The following is a 22,557-nucleotide window of genomic DNA, read 5'->3' as shown; positions in this document are numbered from 1 at the left end:
TATAGGCCTTGAATTAGCCAAAAGCTTGGGAGTAAAGGTGATCTCGAAGCCAAGTGCGACTCCCTCCTTGTGGTAAACCAAGTTAACGGAACATTTGAGGCTAGAGAAGAGCGAATGCAGAGATACTTAGACAAGTTACAAGTGACATTACATCGGTTCAAAGAGTGGACTTTGCAACATGTACCTCGGGATCAAAACAGCGAAGACGATGCCCTCGCTAACTTGGGATCGTTGGTCGAAGAAGACGAGCTTAAATCAGAAGAGGTCGTACAACTTATGAGATCGGTAGTGGAAGAAGGCCATGCCAAAATCAACTCGACGAGCTTAACTTGGGACTGGAGGAATATATCAGGACCGGAAATATACCATCGGACCCAAAAGAATTGAGGGCTCTGCGTACCAAGTCAGTCAAGTTTAGTTTATCTGAGGATGAAACCTTAGTCAGAAGAATATTTGATGGATCGATGGAAATATGATTAGGACCAGGGGATACCGAATACGTTTTGAGGGAAATCCACGAAGGTACCTGTGGAAATCACTCGGGCGCCGAATCATTGGTTCGAAAAATAATCAGAGTTGGTTACTACTGGATCAACATGGAAAAAGACGCAAAGGAGTTTGTTCGAAAATGCGATGTATGCCAAAGGCATGCCCCGATGATTCATCGGGCAGGAGAGCCGTTACATTCGATATTATCGAACGTTCATGAAATGGGGGATGGACATCGTCGGCCCCCTCCCTCGGGCACTCGGCAAGGCTCAGTTTATTTTATTTATGGCTGATTATTTCTCTAAGTGGGTGGAAGCACATGCATATGAAAAGATCATGGAAAAAGAAGTCACAATTCGGGATACCGGCCGAAATTATGTGCGACAACGGGAAATAATTTATTGGCAGGAAAGTAAATAAGTTTCTCAAAGACCATAAGATCAAAAGGATATTATTGACTCCCTGTCACCCTAGTGGGAATGGACAAGCTGAGTCTACCAACAAACCCATTCTCCAAAGCCTTAAAAAGAGGTTAACCGACGCAAAAGGAAAATGGAAGAAAATTCTACCTGAGGTCCTATGGGCATACCGCACAACCTCGAAATCCAGTACCGGGGCCACCCCGTTCTCTTTGGTTTATGGCACCGAAGCTTTAATACCGGTTGAGGTCGGGCAGCCAAGCATTAGATTCCGACATGCAACAAGGGAATCAAATGACGAGGCTATGAGTGCGAGCCTGGAACTATTAGATGAAAGGCGCGAAGCCGCCCTTGTCCATTTGGCCGCCCAAAAATAGCGGATCGAGAGATATTATAATCAAAGGGCCAACCTTCGATATTTTAATACTAGGGACTTAGTATTAAGAAAATTTACACTGAACAACCGAAACCCGAACGAAGGGAAACTGGGGCCGAACTAGGAAGGACCGTACCAAATTATCGGATCACCAGAAAAGGATCCTACAAGCTCGGAACAATGAACGACGAGCAATTACCAAACAACTGGAATATATCTCACTTAAAACGATATTATTACTAAGGTACTACCCCAATTCTTTTTTCTATTTTTTTTTTTACATTTCAGATTGACACTTGCAGGCAACTTACAAAGGATGATACGAGGTCCTAGGTCTGAAAACACTCGTTGCACTCTTTTTTCGTTGAACCGGTTTTATCCCAAATGGGGTTTTTTCCGGCAAGATTTTTAACGAGGCAACAAGTAAACAGTGTTAACTTAGAATGATCACGACAACATTCGAGGCCTCTCATCGGTCAACCTCGAACACTTGGGGGTAATATTCTCGGGTATCGGTTATTTTACAAGGCATTTCGACTTAAGGCATTTCGAGTTCGTGATTAAAGGGCTTCGATCAACGAGATTTATTGTGAGGGCCAAACGGTCAATTGAACCATGCCCACTCAAATCACTCGAGCCCTGGCACAAAACGTGTATACATGTACGACTATTATGCATAGGAATAAAAAATGAGACTCTTCTTTGCAGATAAACGTCTCGTCTTCAAAAATGTCACTTGCAATTTTTCAAAGAATTTCCTACACCCGATCCCCTTAAGATATCAAAGGCCACCTTATTCCGAGTTCGAACATTCACTGCACTCGGGGACTGTGAGCATGCCCGAACTCAACGGCTAAGGCCATTCCGAGTTAATAAAACTCGAGGGCATAAAGCTTATTTAGCATGCCCGAACTCAATGGCTAAGGACGTTCAGAGTTAATAAAACTCGAGGGCATAAAGCTTATTTGGCATGCCCGAACTCAACGGCTAAGACCATTCATAGTTAATAAAACTTGAGGGCATGAAGCTTATTTGGCATGCCCGAACCCAACAACTAAGTCCGTTCTGAGTTAATAAAACTCGAGGGCACAAAGCTTATTTGGCATTGCCCGAACTTAATGGCTAAAGCCATTTCGAGTTAACAAAACTCGAGGGAAAAAAGCTTATTTGGCATGCCCGAACTCAACGGCTAAGGCCATTCCGATTTAATAAAACTCGAGGGCACAAAGCTTATTTGGAATTTCCCAAATTTAACGGCTAAGGCCATTCCGAGTTAATAAAACTAGAGGGCATAAAGCTTATTTGGCATGCCCGAACTCAACAGCTAAGGCCGTTCCGAGTTAATAAAACTCGAGGGCATAAAGCTTATTTGGCATTCCGGAACTCAACGGCTAAAGCCATTCCGAGTTAATAAAACTCAAGGGCATAAAGCTTATTTGGCATGCCCGAACTCAACGGCTAAGGCCGTTCCGAGTTAATAAAACTCGAGGGCATAAAGCATATTTGGAATGCCCGAACTCAACGGCTAAGGCCATTCTGAGTTAATAAAATGCGAGGGCAAAAAGCTTATTTGGCATGTCCGAACTCAACGGCTAAGGTCGTTCCGAGTTAATAAAACTCGAGGGCATGAAGCTTATTTGGCATGCCCGAACCCAATGTCTAAGGCCGTTCCGAGTTAATAAAACTCGAGGGCACAAAGCTTATTTGGAATCACCCGAACTTAACAGCTAAGCCCATTCCGAGTTAATAAAACTCGAGGGCACAAAGATTATTTGGCATGCCCGAACTCAACGTTTAAGACCGTTTCGAGTTAATAAAACTCGAGGGCATAAAGCTTATTTGGCATGCCCGAACTCAACGGCTAAGGCCGTTCCGAGTTAATAAAACTCGAGGGCATAAATCTTATTTGGCATGCCCGAACTCAACGGCTAAGGCCATTCAGAGTTAATAAAACTCGAGGGCATGAAGCTTATTTGGCATGCCCGAACTCAACGACTAAGGCCGTTCCGATTTCATAAAACTCGAGGGCACAAAGCTTATTTGGCATCGCACGAACTTAACGGCTAAATCCATTCCGAGTTAATAAAACTCGAGGGCACAAAGCTTATTTGGCATTGCTCGAATTTAACGGCTAAGGCCATTCCGAGTTAATAAAACTCGAGGGCATGAAGCTTATTTCGCATTGCCCGAACTTTACGACAAAGACCATTCCGAGTTAATAAAACTCGAGGGCATGAAGCTTATCTGGCATTGCCCGAACTTAACGGCTAAGGCCATTCCGAGTTAATAACACTCGAGGACATAATGCTTATTATTAGGGAAAAATCTTCGGTAACACCGAGCCCCTACAAAGCCTTAACACAAAGTAAAGACAAGGTTTGTTCGAACCTTCGAACATAACCTAATCATTTTATGCTAAGGCATTTCGACCTTTGCGAATACAAATAAAGCAAGGGAAAGATTCAAAAAACTATGAAAAGCCTTTTATATATATATATATATATATATATTAAAATCTCTTTACAAAGGCTAAATAGACCCGTTACATGTTATACAAAGTGCCTTGACAAAAAAATAGTACAAAAATTTTAAATGGCCTAATCTTCACCGGGGGCTGCGTCATCACCTTCGGGACCTTCTTCATCACCGGACTCGCCCGACTCTTCAGATGCCTTAGAATCCTCCTTGCGAAAAGCTAGCCTCTGAGCATTGGTTTCACATGTCTTGGCGTTCTCGATTTTGGTCAATACGTCGAAATTCTGAGCATGGACTCCCTCGAGGGTCTCCCTTTGGGATTCCCACCTCGCATGCTTCACCATGTTTTTAGCCTGCTCTTGGATAGCCTCGACATCAACTTTGAGTTGGGCCACTTTTTTATTAGCTTCGCTCCGGGCCGTAATAACTTCTTACTTGGCAGCCTCGAGCTCGTTGGCCAGATTCTCTTGACTAGAAACTGCCGAGCTTAGCTGAGATTGGAGTCCCTTAATCATTTTGGCCTGTGCCGAGTTCTTCTCCTTTGCAGCCCGAAGCTGAGCCTCAACAGAAGCCAACTATGTCCGGGTAGCCTCTTTCTCCGAGGCTAAGCGATCTATATTTTTTCTTCCATTCTTCGGTCTCGACTTTGACATCATCCATCTCCTCTCGGAGTTGCTTGATCACATCAAGTTTTTTTTAAACCTGCGGGCAAGGATCATTATCTACTAAGTCTGACTAATCATCACTAACTTCAAAACTATTCTTACCTGCTTGATCAGGTCAGAATGTTCCCTACGAGCCGCCTCCAGCTCAGCTTAAGATTTTTCATTAAGGAGCTTATAAGCATCCCTTTTTTTAGCAAACTCCCGAGTCTCGGCCTCAAGACGCTTGAACTCTTCCCGATTTCGGATAAAGGCCTCGTGATGAAGCACCGAGGCCTGCAAACTCAAAGGAAGATGTTAGGATTATTCACTATTAAATCTAAGTATATAATAAAAGGACATTCGAAGTTACCCAATTCAGCGCCTGTTGAGCTTCGTTGAACAGGCAAGGTGCTTCCACCTCATTCATTTTTGCTTGATCCTCTTCGATCACCAAACATCGAAGGTAACTAGCGACCCCCACCGGGGCAGAGAGAACCCAGGCGTCCTTCGAAACGGACATGAAGATTGAACGTCTCTGAGTAGAATCGACACTCGGAGCGAGGAACTGGTTTATTTATTTTGGGCTCGAGGAAGACCCGTTATCTCCCGAGGACAGTATCTTCCTTGGTACCGGTAAATCACCCAAACCGGTAACATCATCAGAAGCAGTGGAATCTAAGTTGTCGAAGAAATTATTAAAAGAATCGACTGCTCCTTGGGCCCCTTCGTCGAGGTGACCTTTCAGCGCATGGGCCTCGTTTATTATGGAATTCGTAAACGAAGGCGACCCAGAAAGGTCAATCACCCCAATCGCCTCCTTGGGGGCATTATCTTCTGACCGAGATACACCGGTTACGTTTTCTTTTTCGACCTCGCTAGATCGAGGCAAATCGGTCACTTCGGCCACTGTTTCTTCTACGGCCTCCATGGCTCGAGGCATTTCGAAGCCGCTTCTCATGTGGGCCACTAATTCAGAATTTTCTTCTTCCTCGGACTCATCCCTCAACCGATTGAGTGAGTCCGATGAAAGTTCTCGGGCGCTGGTTTTCTTAGGTTTCTGCGCAGGTCGCTTCCTAGGTCTTTTCCTTTCAGGGGCCGAGGGACTTAGAGCTTTTCCTTTCCTCTTCTCTTTGCCCTGCTTTGAAGCAGGAGGATCGACGTGTATATCATCGTCAGCTGATGGAGGCCTCATCTCGACGTCCTTTCCTAAGCCTACAAAATGAAAATATAACGGATCAGGGACTGATGATGAATAAATGAGATCAGATGTACTATTAGGGAAAAACCCTTACCATGATTACGTGCTTCCCATCGGCCCTTCGAGAGCTCACGCCACAAGCGTTCGGTATAAGGTCTCTGTGTTGAAATACCCTCGACCCACTCTTTAAGTTAGGGAACGGGGTTCGACATCTGGACAACAACTGCATCACATATCATCAATGAGAAACCAAACAGAATGAAAAGCAACAAAAGGAATACTGAAGGTAAAGTTAAACTTACATTTTATGTTCCATTTCTCAGGGAACGTCATATCTGCAATCGGTATTAAGTCCGAGGTTCTCACTCGAACAAGTCTACCTAACCAGCCCCGGTCTCGATCCTCATCGATACTCGAGAACAAGGACTTGGTGGCTCGGCGTGCAAGCTTAATTAATCCTCCTCGGTAAAGTCGAGGGCTGTACAGGCGCATGAGATGGTCGATGGTGAATGGACATCCCTCGACCTTACTCACAAAGAATCGAAGCAGAATAATGATCCTCCAAAATGAAGAATGTATCTGCCCGAGCGTCACATCATACCTTTTGCAAAATGCTATGATAATCGGGTCTAGAGGATCCAACGTGAAAGGGTAAGTGTAAATACTTAAGAAACCATCCACGTATGTGGTAATTGATTCTTCAGGGGTAGGAACCACTACGTGTTTGCCTACCCAGTTGCAATCCTCTTTAACTTTATCGAGGATGCTGTCCGAAATCGTACACATATACCTCGAGACCGGTTCACATCGACCCGGTACCATGGGCGTATTCTCAACCTTGAAGTCAGCCACAGTAGGGTACCTAGTAGGAATATATGATCTCAGAGGAGGTTCCTCAATAACAATATTAGAAGTGTTTTCAGAAGGTCTTGAAGAAGAAGGTGTTTCTTTTTGGGGAACAAACTTTGAAGTTTTTGCCATTTTTACGAAGGAAAGATATTGTTGATAAGGGGAAACTTTGAGAAAACTAGAAGATGAAGTCATTAGAACGCAAGAAGTATTTGAGCGTAAAAGTTCTAACAAATGGATTAAAGGGTATTTATAGGTTCCTCAAGCGGTGGTTCATCTCTGGAGGTAGCCGACCGTCAACTGACATACATTTAATGCCTCGAAGACCGGACTGACGGGACATTTCCACTATTCTTATCACCTACGCCATGTACCCGTCATCATGATTTATCGAAGTAAGGACCGAGGGTTCATATCGTTTTTAATCACTTACTCTCCAAAAAATGAGGGGACTATCTGTATACGGGTAGAACCGAGCTCAATGCTCGATCGAGGCATCTGAAATAATATGTCAAGGCTCGACACCTACATAAGAGATCAAATGTACCGATATAACTGAGCTCGATATCGAGGGTCAAAGTTCGAACAAGATCATCAGATTTGCCCTCGAGCTTATTGGGGGCACGACCGACCCCGCTTCTAACGGCCTCAAAGAAGAGCTTTACCCACTCACACAACAAGTATCCATGATTCTCGCCATTGACCAATCATTATTATAGAAATTACGGAATTAAGTCAAAAGGGGAGCCAACGGTCTACATAATTTCTTATAAAATTATATCTTAAAGGTTTCATCTCCTTGTATATATAGAAGGAATGGAGTAATTCATAGGACATTGTAACATACTTAAAAGAACAACATACTATCTTTTTTCAACTTTATTCATATTATTTTGGTTGCAATAATATTCTGGCATTATCTCTCCTAAATTGAAAGGAGGCTAATCCTACGAGGCTTAAGTTATTCAATCTGTATGGTTTGTATTCATTTTTCTATTTCCATATTAAATGTAATATCTCATTTTGTATCAAATTAGATCACATATCCTTGAAACCACGTATAAATTCAATTGTTATCCGATCTTTGGGGTAAACAAAAATATTTGACATTTTAGAAAAATAAGGAGCACGTGTGCGTATTAATCACATTCATTTTCTTCAACATTTATATATTTATTGGTGGAGTTTTTTCCAAAAACCCGCGTAAGATAACTCATTTAGGATATCGAAAGAAAAAATTGCAATTAGCTGATAGATAAACAAAACATTGAGTACTTGTAAACAAGTACATTTTGCAAATAAAGCTAACATCCCAATCCCAAACATTAATTTCTCATCATTAATTCTACTACTATTATAACTGCAGAATTTAGCTGCATAACAAGGTCTTTCACATGACTCATCACAACCAAACACTAACACAGCCAAAAAAAAAAAAAAAAACCCCCTCTCACATATAATTATATAAAAGTAATACTTAGTAACTTACTATCTAAGGGCATGCTCATTCATGTTATTTATGTAACATTTTTCTTTAACAGTAAGCAACACATTTCTTCTTGCAATCCATTGTACAGCCACCAGATCCACCACCATAACCATACCCTTTTCCCTTACTGCTGTATGATTTGAAACATTTTGCTGGACACCTAAGTTTTTTCCCTAAACATGGACCTTTATCCTTACACACAACAGTTGGTCTTATAATTCCACCTTTTGCATATCCACCTTTTGGGCCTCCAATTCCACCTCCATATCCTCCTCCACCAAATCCAGGTATATTAAACCCACCTCCAGGCCCAAAAATCCCCCCAAACGGCCCACCATCGTTATCGTTTCCATTCCTGGCTCCGCCTCTAACTGTTTTCTTGGTTTTTTCGACGTTTTCGGGGGTGTGTCTAGTAGCAAAGGAGAAAGTGGCTGTGATGAGCAAGAAAGCTAATAGAGTGAAGATGGTTATGGAGTTTTTTGTCTTCATTTTTTGTTTTTTGGCTAGGAGAAAGAGAGTAGAAGAATGAGTATTTATTATGGGAAAGAGGTGGAAAAGCATTGAAGAAAGGGAGATAGTTATAAGTGGATGGCAGTTGGGGATGCTTGCATGAAGACTTTATAAGAGTAGGGTGGGTGGAATTTAATACACAGCATTATATTATGGATATCGAGTATCCCTGTTTTACTGTGTGTTTTTAATGTGTGTTATGAGGTGTCAACATGTACATATATTTGTGTAGATGTAAGGGACTTGCCATCGAGTCGTGTGATAGGACAGTTAGGTTTCTTAATCCTTAACTAAAGGTTTTGAATTCGCATTTTGAAAATTAAGATTTTTTCTAATGAGAAGTGTTTTACCCCATTATGAGTTTAGTCAACCTGAATCTGAATTAATTGGATTATTTAGAGATTTGGTATGAAGTAGGGGAATATAGATGTGGAGCCATGGTAGACGATAGGGATGAGAATTGAAGAACAGAGTGGACTCTAAATTTGACACATTGGTGATGGTTGTGAATAGACCTAATAATAGTGCTCTTTCCCTACGAAAGGTAGAGAGTTAATTTCACATTACTATTAGAATAGACAAAAATAAAATATGGTTGAAATGAGTCAAAATAAAGGTTGATTAAGAAACATATATTTGTAATTCTCTATATTATAACTTTTATATATGAACTGCCCCCTTCAAATTTGTCCCCAATCTGTTATTGTTCAGATAGTTAAGCAATTCTTTTGTACTAATTTTTTAATTATTTGTTAAATTTGGAAACACGTTAGGGTACTCTATATCCCCACCACCACCCCAAAAAAAGATGGTGGTTTAGGTTGGAACTCTTTGAATTTATTGTGGCCAGAAAAGCCAACTCACATGAAATTGTCCGAATGATACTTCAGTATTCCAAACTTTATCTGATGTAACAATACTTGTCATACATTATTGATTTACTATAAAGGCAGTTTCTTAACGAAGCAAATCCCTAAAAACAATAATTTAAAAGACAGAAAACGAAAAATATATCAAAAGAGATTTGAACCTATAAGGGATAATTTATTTCCTTTATTTGGTTTAAAACTGAGATATAAAAAGAAAAACTTGATAATTAAGAGAATCCAACACCCTAACTATTACATTCCCACTTCAAAATCATTATAACAAAGTGCAGTTTTTTTTTGGAATAGAAGAGAAAGAAAAGGGAAAAAAACAAAAGAAATAGCTACATTGAGATGTCATCTTCAGCTAGTGAACAAGCTGAGGACCTTTGTTTGGAAGAAACTGCAGGTTACCATTTGGTCAGGAAATGCTCCAAAAACCCATTGGTACCATACAACAGTAATATAGGTTTTATAGGAATATAGAATGAGCCCCAAAATTAATGCATCTATACTCTTATACCTTTGGCTTTCTATCAAACTTAAAGTCAACAGTCGAAATCCTTTTCCATTCATTCCTTTGGCTTTATTATTTGTTTTTTACCACTTGCTTCCTTTTTGTACAATTTGAATTTGAATGAGAGTCGAAATCCTACAAATAACATAAAAACACGAGTTAGCTTCTAAAGTTTGTAATGTTGTACAAGTGATGAAGTATATAAACCAAAGCTAGATGTGAGGTCATGGACTAGAACTGGAAATGTGAGTCTAATTGCATATTAGAATGTCAAGTGTGATATCGACTTGTTGTAATTATTATTTTTAGGAGTAAAAGTAAATCATTTGTAAATTTCTGCGGTGACAGTTCCATTAAGAAGTTACAATCCGAACTGAAATGTTCAATTATAGTTATAAGTTACAACGATCGAAAAGGAGGAAGATGTGATTTATTTATATTTGCAACTGATGAGATATTCAGGAAAATCCACTCACATGGTTCAAAAGATAAATATAATATCTTGGAATTTCCTTCAGAGAAATCAATCTGCCTAAAAGTTGATTTTACTGTACAGAATGAATTCATGGTTCAACAATCAGTACCCAAAATTGCAGTATAATGCTATGATTTATTTATATTTGCAACTGATGAGCCTTATGCACACCATTTGACAACATTTGGGCTGAACATTTTTTAAGTAACATACAGTAGGTTAAAGGCTAGAGGAGTTCCAGCTAGCATCTACAGCCCGGATGATCTTTTCGTGTAGTTTGGCTCCAGCGCAAGCAATTATACCTCGATCAAGTCCTTCTAAGTATACGCCTTTGGAGAAGTCTAGCGGCCGCCCTCCTGCATCTGTCACCACACCGCCGGCTTCTTCAATGATAAGAACACCAGCTGCATGATCCCATATTTTCTCCTTGTAACCAGCCCTTGCAAATTTCATGAATATCTCAGCATCTCCTCGAGCTATGGCTGCATACTTCACCATGCTATATACACGTAATGGCTGGTTCCTGCAGTTGATATGCTGTCAGCAAGCTTTAAAAGACATCTGAATGCATGAACATATTACTTAAAGATGCAGAGTAATTTCCGTGAACACATTTGTAGCTGTCACGGGTAAAGAGTAACAGGAAATAGAGTACAAACGCTCAGAGAACTTGAAAGCAATCGTAAATATAGCATCTTCAAAGCTTTGTGCGCAGTGTTGTCAAAGGCTCAATTAAGGCGCGCTTAAGCCTAGAAGCTCAAGGTAGGCGCTTCGCCTTACCTAGACTGCACTTCGGTGTTGGCAAGGCACTAAGGCGTGCGCCTCATTGCCCAAAAGTTCTATCTTGCTAAGAGCGGTACTAAGCAACTAAGTTGCTCCGACACGACAGTTTAGGTGCCGCATCCGTGTCGACACGACACTAATATGGGTGTGGGTATGGGATCCATTCCCGATGTGGTCAAACAATTTTGGGTACTTTGACCACGACAGACGGAAAAACTTCGAGATGAGATACAATTTGATTTCCGAAATCAGAACCAAAACTTGGGTAAATTTGAAGAAAATAGCATACCTTGTCTAGGAAATCAATCCTTTACTTATCTATAACTTGAGAATAAAAAAGAAATTCACAATTTACAAGCTATAAGTAAGTATTCAACAAAATTTCACATAATTTAGAGATATTTTTATATTTTTAAATTATTTTTAATCGGATCCTCGCACCCGTATCCGTACTAGGATTCGTATCCCCGAATTTTAGAATTTACATCTCGAATGATCTGACCTTTAGATCCGTACCCGTGTCGGACACCCGCACCCGTGTCCGAGCAACTTAGCTAAGCAATAGATATGATTGGCAAAAGGATATATGAATTGTTAAAGAAATTATTCCGAATGAAGTTGTTACTTTTTCTTGCATTACATATAATATAATAACTTTTATTGGTGTACCTTTTTTAACTAAAGTCCATACTTTAATTACGCTTAACGCTTAATGCCTCGATAGACCTAGAATGCTTTTTAACGCTTTTCGTCTTTGACAACACTATTTGTGCGTTGTCTTTAAGTCAAGGAGATTAGCTTTGGAATACAAGAGAGAATTCTGAGAGATACTTACCTAAGTCCAACACTATGGGCCAGTCCTGCTGTGAATGAATGGCTTGAATTTGCTATCTCAACTGGTTCACAAAAGGTAGCCAATGCTGGATTATCTATGGAGGAGACTTTGATTTGCTTTGCAGAGTTTGGCCACACAAAGTTCTTTTCTCCATACAGTAATGGTTGCATCCAAGCCTTGCCGCCACCTTTCCTTGCATAAAGTACAGAACCTCTATCCCCAGATACAGATGTTTGGGAGGTCAACCTAGATAAGATTCTCCGATAACCATTTTGATAACTAAGCCATTCCTTCTTCATAGGGTAATTTGGACACCCGAGAACCCCAAGCACAGGTTCTCCATCTTCTATCAATGCCAAAGCAATGGCATATTGATCTCCACGTACAAAACCCAATGTTCCATCAACAGGATCCAGTACCCAAAACTTGCTACCTCTGGCGCCGGCCAAGTTGCACCGACTTATGGCCGCAAGAACAGATTTAGCATCAAGATCAGTACCAGGACCTTTCAGTCCAAAACGGGGTGCATCTGCTAGACACTCATTCACGGTTCTCACTACTGCTTCTAACAGGCCAACCGAGCTAGGCTTCGAAAGAACTTCCACATCTTCTTCAGCAACAATAGCTACATTCTCACTGCCAAAAGCCTCGGATAGTACCCAGCTGACAATTGCTTGGACACTCCAATCTAACAAGATCAAGATTAGCTGATCTTAGCATTTTGAGAACAAAAAGAAGATGTTGCAGTTTTCCTCAAGAAAATGGCTAATGCACCATCATCTTGGAAATGCACTCTTGAAGTGTCAAAAAGCTTATGACACAAACCAGAGCATGGCATCAGCAAATGAAGCCTAATCTTTTCAAGTTCTTAGAGCATTGGACCACAATTGCAGCTTATGCTACAAGGATTCTTAAGTCGAACTAGTGTGACATGGGTTAGGAACTTCATGCAGAGTTTCAAACTACAATAAAAATTGACATGAAGTAGACGTATCCATACTGGGTACTTCCCCACTCTTATTAGAATCGCACCTTAAATGATTTCATGCAACACAGGTTGCAGCTTGAAAGTGACAGATGCATTTTTAGATATAAAGCAATTGATGCCCAAACATTAAATTTTCTGCAGTCTGAGCCTGGGATATTTTATAATTCTGATTCTAGAATTCTCTTATCAACATATCTCGTTTGAAAATTATGTTCTTCCATTGTCAGTGTGTCTAACTTTGATAGCATAAATTCAGTCTATCATCATCAGCAGATTTTCATACTATAATTCATAAGAAGATAAATAATAACAGTAATATTGAGTTTACTACTGTCTCTCTTAAATTTTTCATAGAACACATATTACTTCTTTGAGTTGAAGACAACTGGACTTAATAAGCAGCTATGATTATCAAACTGTTCCTTTCACGATGGCCACATTTGGAGAACATCTGGTTGCCTCAATGTTGTCTGGTGACTTTTTGATTTATGTTAGTTTCCTTGAAACTTGGTGAAGTGACAAGAGGATGACAAAAGAAAGAAGACAATCATATGCATTTATTCATGGATTTTGATAACTAAATGATCATATATGAGTATAGCACAACATTTTTGTTGTTCCTCTTTTGGCTCTTCTTAATATCTGTCGACATACGTATTTGGATGGATCGGCCAGTCACCATAGAGCGAAAGCTCTCAATGACCTTGTAACGTGAAGTTATACCTTTCGCTCAAAGACTGCTTTATTAAAAGTCTACAAGATGTACAACATAGACTGATACATAGTACCTAGCGCACTATGTTGTCTTGAATCTTGCTACATTGCAAGCTCTAAAACCAATATACTTGAAAATTAGACCGGTTTAGTATGCTTTGGCTTCTTTGCCTTGCTTTAAATTCCAGACAACTTCTAAAGCAGTACAGAAAACCAAAAACAGTATGTTCCATTCCACCAGGAAAAAACATGATTTGGCTAGAGTCCCAAAAAAATATTGAATGCAATTCAAATATGATCCTGAGCTTAGATAAAAAACAGTCACTAAATGGATGTGTCCCTTACCATCAATTTGAGAAAATGATACCGGAAAGTCATTTCTTTTTACCATAGTACATATGTAGCAATAGTTTTCATGAAACAGACCATCAAACTGTAACCATGCCAAAGTAATCCTCAGCAATTTGCATAATTTTACCACAAATTAAACACTAAAAGATCAACGTACCCCTATGCTCTATTGATTAGTATTTTCTCCCTGGATTAAATGTACCAAAATACTGTTATCTTCTCTAAGCATTGTATCCAAAGGTTGCATCTTTTAGCCATAATTAAGATGCTAAATGCCACTACAGAAAGTTAACCCCCTTTCAAATTGAACTATTATCATACTTAAAATTCATTTTCAAGTATCTATCAAAGAATCCAAATCAACAGCACCCAAAATGATTACTTAAAAAGACGCAACCTTTTCCCTTTTCCCAAATTCATCTCTACAACTCAATTCACAAGTACAATCCTAGAATTGTCCCACGCTCATTTCAAAAAATAAAACAATAAAATAAAAACGTAACAACACAAGATAAAAGGATAAGGCATGCCTAATTACAAGTTAGCAAAAGCATAAGAATGGAAAAAGAATTACCAGCAATTGTGACGGGGGAATTATCTTCCTTAGAATGGACTTGTTCAGAGGTTTTAGAGAGCAAATTATCTTGAACTCTCTGACAAAGCAAGCAAGCCATATGTACAGCTCTTACTGCAATTTCCAGTTCTTTACAATACCCCTCTGGAATATCAGTTGAGCTAACTTCCAATTTACAATCTTCATCCATTGTAGATAGAAAATTGGTTTGACTACAACACTGAGAAAGAGAAATGGTTTGGTTAGTAAAACCAAAGCGAGAATTTTTCTTCGAAGAGAAGGAGAGAGTTCCTAGTATTTGGTTTTTGGGAAAAACATCATTAAACTTCCTAGAATGGAATAAAGTATGCGGGACTTTGATTGGAAAACTAGTAGCAGTACAAGTATAAGACATAATTGTTGGGATTTTTATAGATCAAGAAAGTAACACGCAGCCACTGTCTCATTCGCAAAGCGCAGAGCATATATGTGGTGAATTTTTTGGTTTCAATGATTAGTCTTGAATAACAATGACTTTTTTAGCGGACTCAAATTGCTTATATATATAGTCATAGACTCCTGGGCCCGAGGCGTTTGAGATCACATCAACAGCACCCCCAAAACAAAGTTTTAGAAAGACATTTATGAGAATATCTTTAGAATTAAATTTAATAATATTTCATTTTGAACAAGGAATTTAACATCTTTTATATGTCCTTTTTTGCCCCTTCCCCATCCCATTTCCCGAAAAAAATTATTTGGTGTGTGACACTAGTCATGCGGAATCTCTTTTTTGTCTCACAATTTTGTGCACCATATTCCAATTTTATACAATTGCAGGAAAGCGTATTCTTTATTGGTCACAAGTCACAACCATCATAGATTCGGCAGTAAGAACTAACAAGGTCTGCATTTGATTACGCCTGTGATTTCTTTGGGTTGTCCACTCGGTCAGTAATACTAATTTTGTTAATCGTTTGTCTTTTCTATTGTGAGTAAATGAAATACGTGTTGGGTTTAAGTTTGCGGTTATAATAGAGTGAATGGAAAATGAAATTTTGAATTTCATTTTGACAAAGGGACATTATCCCATATTGGAGGAGTAAAAGAGTTTTGATACATACAATTGCACGTCTTCTAGTCCTTAAAGAGTTAAGAAGAAGGCATATCTCGCGCCGTCGTCGCTCGGCTTGGCTTTGGCTTCGGATTTGGTCAAATGATCTAATAGAATTTAAATTTGGCGGTTTGCATAAATGACCCATTTTGAGTTGCAGCCTTACATAAATACATGATCTTTCCCTCAGATTTTCCTTACGAAAATTCTGATTTTTCCGGGTTTGAAGTACCGCTACACCAGTGAGGGTAATCTGTTCTATCATGGGAGGAAATAATTTTAAATCTCGGTTACTAGGAGGAGATTAAGTTCCTTAAGGGAACACTGTAAATTCAGTGGGCTCGGATTAATTTCTATTTTTCTACATTTCTAGTTTTTACGTTGATACTGATTTTTTAATATATTTTCGAATACAGATTACTAACAAGCTTAAGGAACTTAATCCTTTTTTGTTTTCTGTATTCATCTTATATTGTGTTTGTGGGAGACTAATTCTAGTAATTTCTACTCTCATTTTGGACTTCGAATTTTCTACTCCTTGGTTGAGATTAAAGTCCTTGGGACTTTCTACTTAATTACGAGATTAAAATCTTTGTGTTTTTTTACTCGATGTGTATTCGGTTTGAAGATATAAAATCTTCATCATGGTATTTAATTTATTTATGTTAAAGTTTATTCGGTTCGAAGATTTTAAATACTTTACCGTTAATTAATTTTGTTTATGTTTTGTGACTAACAGAAATGATAGAAGAAGGAACCCCCGTGGTTGGCTCTACGAGCAATTTTTCTACTTCCAGTCGTTTTATGCTACCCCCGGATTCGGCGAAAAAGCTCGAAAAAAATTTCGGGCTTGATTTCAAATGTTGGTAACAAAAGATGTTCTTCTATTTGAATACTTTGAGTCTACATAAGTTCATCAAGGAGGACGTTCCGGTTTTATCGGAATTAACTCTTGAAAATGAACGTTATATTGTGACTGAGGCATGGAAGCACTCAGATTTCTTATGCAAGAATTACATTCTTAGCGGACTGGAGGATGATCCTTACAATATCTATAGTAATGTGAAAATTTTGAAAGAACTATGGGATGCATTGGAAAAGAAGTATAAAATCGAGGATGCCGGTTTGAAGAAGTTTGTTGCAACTAAATTTTTGGACTATAAGATAATAGACAACAAGCATGTCATTACACAAGTTCAAGAGCTGCAAGTTATAATTCATGATCTCCTTGTTGAAGGTATAATCCGAGTTAATGCTTCTGTTAAAAGTATTAATTTTGTTACTAATTACAAATTTTTTAATTGAAGGTTTGTTTATCAATGAGGCATTTCAAGTTGCAGCAATGATTGAGAAGTTGCCTCCTTTATGGAGGGACTTTAAGAACTACTTAAAACACAGTCGTAAGGAGATGAAACTCGAAAATCTCATTGTTCGATTGAGGATCGAAGAGCACAATAAAGCTGCAGAAAAGAAGACACGTGAAAACTCAATAATTATGGGAGCAAATATTGTTGAGACTGCTCCAACTAATCCGAAAAAGAGAAAGAAGTCTTCTGGACCAAAGAACTATCCCAGCAAGAAGAAATTCAAGAGAAACTGCCACAACTGTGGAAAGCTTGGACACAAAGCTGCAGAATGTTGTGTTTCAAAGAAAGAGAAGAAAAAGGGTCAAGCAAATATGGTTGAAACAAATGATGATGTTGATGACTTGTACGCTATGTTGTCTGATAACTTAGTGGAAAATTCTAAAGAGTGGTGGATTGATTGTGGAGCCACACACCATGTTTGTGCTGTTAAAGAAACATTTGCTATATGCTCCCGCTGGACCCGACGAGACCATTTTTATGGGAAATTCTGTAATGGCCAAATTTGAAGGTTATGGAAAGATATTCCTGAATATGACCTCTAGCAAGGTGGTGACTCTGAACAACGTTTGTCATGTTCCTGAAATAAGGAAGAACTTGTATTCTATTTCACTTTTCGTCAAAAACGATTTTAAATGTGTTTTTATTTTAGACAAAGTTGTAATAAGTAAGAACGGGGTGTACTTGAAAAAGGTTACCTTACTGAGAGCCTTTTCAAACTGAATGTAATAGTTGTTAACAATAATAAAATTTCAACTTCTTCTTACTTACTTACGTCAAATGATTTATGGCATTTACGTTTAGGACATGTCAATTATAGAACCTTGCGAAAAATAATTAATTTGGAAGTATTGCCTAAGTTTGAATGCGGCAAATCAAAATTTCAAATATGTGTGGAATCTAAGTATGGTAAACAACCTTATAAGTCAGTTGAAAAGAATTCAAATCCTTTAGACTTAATTCACATAGATATTTATGACATAAAGTCAATACCATCTCACGGTAGAAAGAAATTATTTCACAATTTTTATTGACGACAGTACTCGATGTTGCTATGTTTACTTACTTAATAGTAAAGATGAAGCAATCTATGCATTCAAGCAATACAAAAATAAAGTTGAAACACAATTTAACAAGAAAATCAAAATGAAAGAAGTGATAGAGGTAGTGAATACGAATCTCCTTTTGAAGAAATATGTTTAGAATATGAAATTATTTATCAAACAACGACCCTAATACGCCCCGATCTAATGGGATTGCTAAAAGAAAGAATCAATTATTAAAGGAGATGATGAACGCTTTGTTGATAAGTTCTGGTTTGTCACAGAACTTTGGAGGGGGGTGGGGGGTGGGGGAGCATTCTTACGGCTAACCGGACACTAAATCGAGTACCCCATAGCAAAACGCAATCCATTCTATATGAAAAATAGAAATGAAGGAAGCCCAACTTGAATTATTTTAAAATGTAGGAGTGTTTGGCAAAAGTGTAAGTTCCTAAACCCAAAAGGGTAAAGATAGGAGCGAAAATCGTTGATTGTGTTTTCCTAGGATATGCAACCAATAGTAAAGCATATTGATTTCTAGTTCATAAATCCGAAAATCCCAACATTCATAATAGTACAGTTATAGAATCAGATAATGCTGAATTCTTCGAAAATATATATCTGTATAAAAAGGAGTGTGAGTCGATTGGTGAAGGATCTAAACGACCTCGGGAAGAAACAAAAGAAAGTATGTATAATCAGGAGGATCCAAGACGTAGTAAACGTCAAAGAACGTCTACTTCATTTGGACCAGATTTTGTGACTTTCTTATTGAAAAATGAGCCTCGAACATTTAAAGAAGATATGTCTTCTTCCGAATTATTATTTTGGAAAGAGGCAATCAATAGTGAAAAAGAATCCATACTTAACAACCATACATGGGAATTGGTTGATCTTCTTCCAGGCAATAAATCGTTGGGTTCTAAATGGATTTTTTAGAGGAAAATAAAAGATGATAGTACTATTGACAAATATAAGGCAAGACTTGTGGTCAAAGGGTATAGACAACGAGAAGGTCTTGATTATTTTGATACATACTCTCCGGTTAGAAAAATTATGTCCATACGAACGTTAGTAGCATTAGCTGCGGTATATAGTCTTGAAATTCATCAAATGGACGTTAAAACGACATTCTTAAATGGAAATTTGGAAGAAGAAATTTACATGGAATAACCTGAAGGGTTTGTGGTTCCAAGTAAAGAAAAGAAGATATGTAGACTTATTAAGTCACTTTACGAACTAAAATAAGTACCTAAACAATAGCATGCGAAATTTGACCAAACAATATTGTCAAATGGTTTTAAGATAAATGAATGTGATAAGTGCATGTACATTAAAAATGTTCCAAATTACATAATCATTATTTTCTTATATATGGATGATATGCTGATAATAAGTAATGATATTGCCAACATAAATACGACTAAGCGTATGCTAACTAGCAAGTTTGATACGAAAGACTTGGGAGTTGCCGATTTAATTCTAGGTATTAAGATCCATAAGACTCCTCAAGGTCTGGCATTTTTGCAATCTCATTACATTAAAACAGTACTTGAAAAATTCAAGCACTTAGATTTTAAAGTGACAAAGACTCCAATTAACGTGAATCTTGCATCTGCAAAGAACAAAGGCCAAAGCATATCACAATTAGATTATGCTTGTGTGTTGGAATGTTTAATGTATATCGTGAATTGTACTCGACTATATATAGCTTGTGCTATAAGTAAATTGATTCGATATACGAGTAATCAAGGTCAATCTCATTGGATGGCGATGAAACGAGTTTTGGGATATATAAAATATACCCAAGACTTTACTTTGCTCTATAGTAATTATCCTGTGGTGATTGAGGGATACTGTAATGTAACTTGGATCACCGGTTCAACTGATTCTAAATCCACAAGTGAATATATATTCACTATTGGTGGAGGAGCGATATCTTGGAAGTCGTCCAAACAAACTTGTATTGCCCGCTTTACAATGGAGGCTGAGTTCATAGCCTTAGATAAAGCCGGTAAAGAAGCTGAATAGCTCTGAAATTTCTTGGAAGATATTCCCTTTGGGCCCAAACCGTTGGCATCAATATATATACATTGCGATAGTCAAGCGGCGATTGGAAGGACTGGGAGCGTTATGTATAACAGTAAATCTCGTCATATACGACGAAGACATAAAACCGTTAGGCAGATACTCTCTAGGGGGATTATTACAATTGACTACGTAAAGTCAAGCGATAATGTGTCAGATCCGCTTACAAAAGGCCTAACTAGAGAGGTATTTGAAAGATCATCAAGGGGAATGGGACTATGGCCGAGGACAAGTCATTGTGGTGATAACTTTACCTAGAAGACTGCATATCCCAAGATCTAGGTTCAAGGAGATCAAACAAAGTTATTAATGACGGTTCAACATTGTTAACTAAACTTTTTGGTCCATTCTCGTTATGAGACAATGTTCAGTACCAAGGATATAACATTAAAATATTTTAATGGTTTCTAAATTTGATACGGAGTATATCAAAGAGTGTATCTATGGGATGACACATTTAGGAATCACCTATGTAAGTATGAAGTGTTAGCCGCTTCAAGAAGAATTTTGTAAGGCTAGTTCTCTACGCACTTATGAAACTAGGCGGTGTTCATGGCTGAAACAAACACAATAATGAGAACCAAAGACGGTTAAGAGTTGATTGTGTGACTTATGGTTGTCTAGGTATACACCAAAGTTCGACGGTTCAAAGATATCAAATCTACTGATTGACCGAGTATATCCGACATAAGTTCACTACGGAAAGTTCAAAGGGAAACCTACTTATCTAGATGCGATTAATTCTTGCTTGTAAATCACATAGTTTTTCATACATATTCCCGTGACATAGACATTCCCCATTCATGTGGGGGATTGTTGGGTTTAAGCTTGTTAGAGCTTAAAACAAAGTGAATGAGAAATGTAGGGAAAATAAAAATTTGAATTTTTCTCTTTGACAAAGGGACATTGTCCCATATTAGAGGAGGAAAAGAGTTTTGATGGGTATATATACAATTGCACTTCTTCTAGCTCTTAAAGAGTTGAGAAGAATGCAAGTCTCGCGCCGTCGTCGTCGCTCGCTCGACTTCGGCTATTTATTTGTTAATATTAAGATTAATGTAATATTAATTTAATCCAAATTGCCCTTTTTTGTAACGGTAAATTATTTTTTCTCCGTTTTGAATTTCCCGTTAGAATTTAAATTTTGCGGTTTGCGTAAATGGTTATTTTATAAAACAGCCATTTTGAGTTGCAGCCTTACATGAAGAGTTGCAACTCTTCAGTATTACCCAATGTTTTGGCTATAAATACATGATCTTACCCTCGGGTTTTCTTTACAAAAATTCTGATTTCTCCTCCTTGGTTCTGCATTGTTTTAACAGAAAGAAAGCAGTAAGTGTGATTTGCTACCGACCTTTGAGTTCGTTGGTCACTGGGGTTTGAAGTACCGCTACACCAGTGAGAGTAATCCGTTCTATCCTGGGAGGAAATAATCCTAAACCTCGGGTACTAGAAGAAAATTAAGTTCCTTAAGGAAATACTGTGAATTCAGTGGACTCGGATTAATTTCTGTTCTTCTACATTTCTAGTTTTTACGTTGCTACTGATTTTTGAATATATTACTAACGATACATTACACCATAGTACTAACAAATCTCAATGTTAAAAACAAAACATTCTTAAATTGGAAAGTATTTCGGTTAGCCTGAATTTTTACGACTTATAGAAACAAAGTGATGTGTTTTCTGATATTATGATTATTTATCGTAGACTCGTGTACTCTCCATTGCTCCAAATAACCATTCTAGTTTAGTAATGTCTCTTGGAAGTAAAAACTGGATCTTGAATTCCAAACATTATGCCGTTTGAATTTAATTTATTTTTTTCGCCAATATTTTGGATTTTGAGAAGAAAAACGTTGTTAGATGTTTTTATTTTTAATCAGAACATTTTTTTTTTCATTTCCAGAAAATATCCGGTCGTTAATTTGGAGTTGGATACTCAATTTTTTTACATTCAAACCTCTCATAATAGCCTCATTTGTTCCGATATTTTTTTGGCTTTTATAGTGAATGTTTATCATATACTTATAACAGTATTTGACATTTAAATATTTTTTGGCTGTTATAGATAAAACTTATCCAAAAATCAATTATTTTTCTTTTTTTAATGTTACACATAAAAGATAAAAAAAAATCTTCAAATTTAAAATCTCATAGGATATGCATATTTCACTAGGTATATATAGAAGAAAGTTAATACATTATTAATAAATTCATAACTAAATGTACAAAGATTTAAACTCTAAGGCACACATTTTAAAATTACTAGGAAAATAAATGCTTTGAAGGTTGATGGAATAACTTTGTAATTGTAGCTGTTTCATAGATTTTATTCTCTTACTACCGATATAACGCTTGAATTGGCGAATATTCGTGTCTAAATTTTCAGCAAAAAGATATCCAATGGAACATATA

At 37.8% G+C, this 22,557-nt stretch overlaps 2 protein-coding genes across 2 annotated transcripts; one reads left to right on the top strand and one right to left on the bottom strand.

The window, feature by feature from the left end:
- Positions 1–10,312: 10,312 nt before the first annotated feature.
- On the bottom strand, positions 10,313–15,069 carry LOC107819145 (3',5'-bisphosphate nucleotidase AHL). The gene is made up of 3 exons (XM_016645231.2): positions 14,553–15,069; positions 11,926–12,613; positions 10,313–10,830 (listed from the first exon to the last, which is right to left on the bottom strand). The coding sequence occupies exons 1-3, from the start codon at positions 14,944–14,946 to the stop codon at positions 10,527–10,529; spliced, it is 1,386 nt and encodes a 461-aa protein (XP_016500717.1). The 5' UTR covers positions 14,947–15,069; the 3' UTR covers positions 10,313–10,526.
- A 1,452-nt stretch (positions 15,070–16,521) lies between these two features.
- On the top strand, positions 16,522–17,732 carry LOC142172044 (uncharacterized). Its single transcript, XM_075235801.1, has 3 exons — positions 16,522–16,882; positions 16,953–17,287; positions 17,397–17,732. Exons 1-3 carry the CDS (start codon positions 16,522–16,524, stop codon positions 17,730–17,732), a joined length of 1,032 nt encoding a protein of 343 aa, XP_075091902.1.
- The last annotated feature ends 4,825 nt before the right edge of the window (positions 17,733–22,557 follow it).

Source organism: Nicotiana tabacum, chromosome 17, assembly GCF_000715075.1.
Source record: "Nicotiana tabacum cultivar K326 chromosome 17, ASM71507v2, whole genome shotgun sequence".
NCBI classification, from domain to species: Eukaryota; Viridiplantae; Streptophyta; class Magnoliopsida; order Solanales; family Solanaceae; genus Nicotiana; species Nicotiana tabacum.
Note: the sequence above shows the minus strand (reverse complement) of the source record. Positions and strands in the feature narration are given on the sequence as shown.

Bases quoted from the DNA above. Each gene is read 5' to 3' on its own strand.
- LOC107819145 (XM_016645231.2), bottom strand. From the start codon at position 14,946: ATGTCTTATACTTGTACTGCTACTAGTTTTCCAATCAAAGTCCCGCAT. The intron at 12,614-14,552 runs GTAATTCTTTTT...TGATCTTGTTAG, and splicing joins TTCCCCCGTCACAATTGCTG to ATTGGAGTGTCCAAGCAATT. The intron at 10,831-11,925 runs GTAAGTATCTCT...TATCAACTGCAG, and splicing joins GCCCATAGTGTTGGACTTAG to GAACCAGCCATTACGTGTAT.
- LOC142172044 (XM_075235801.1), top strand. From the start codon at position 16,522: ATGTTCTTCTATTTGAATACTTTGAGTCTACATAAGTTCATCAAGGAG. The intron at 16,883-16,952 runs GTATAATCCGAG...TTTTAATTGAAG, and splicing joins TCATGATCTCCTTGTTGAAG to GTTTGTTTATCAATGAGGCA. The intron at 17,288-17,396 runs GTTTCAAAGAAA...AAAATTCTAAAG, and splicing joins ACAAAGCTGCAGAATGTTGT to AGTGGTGGATTGATTGTGGA.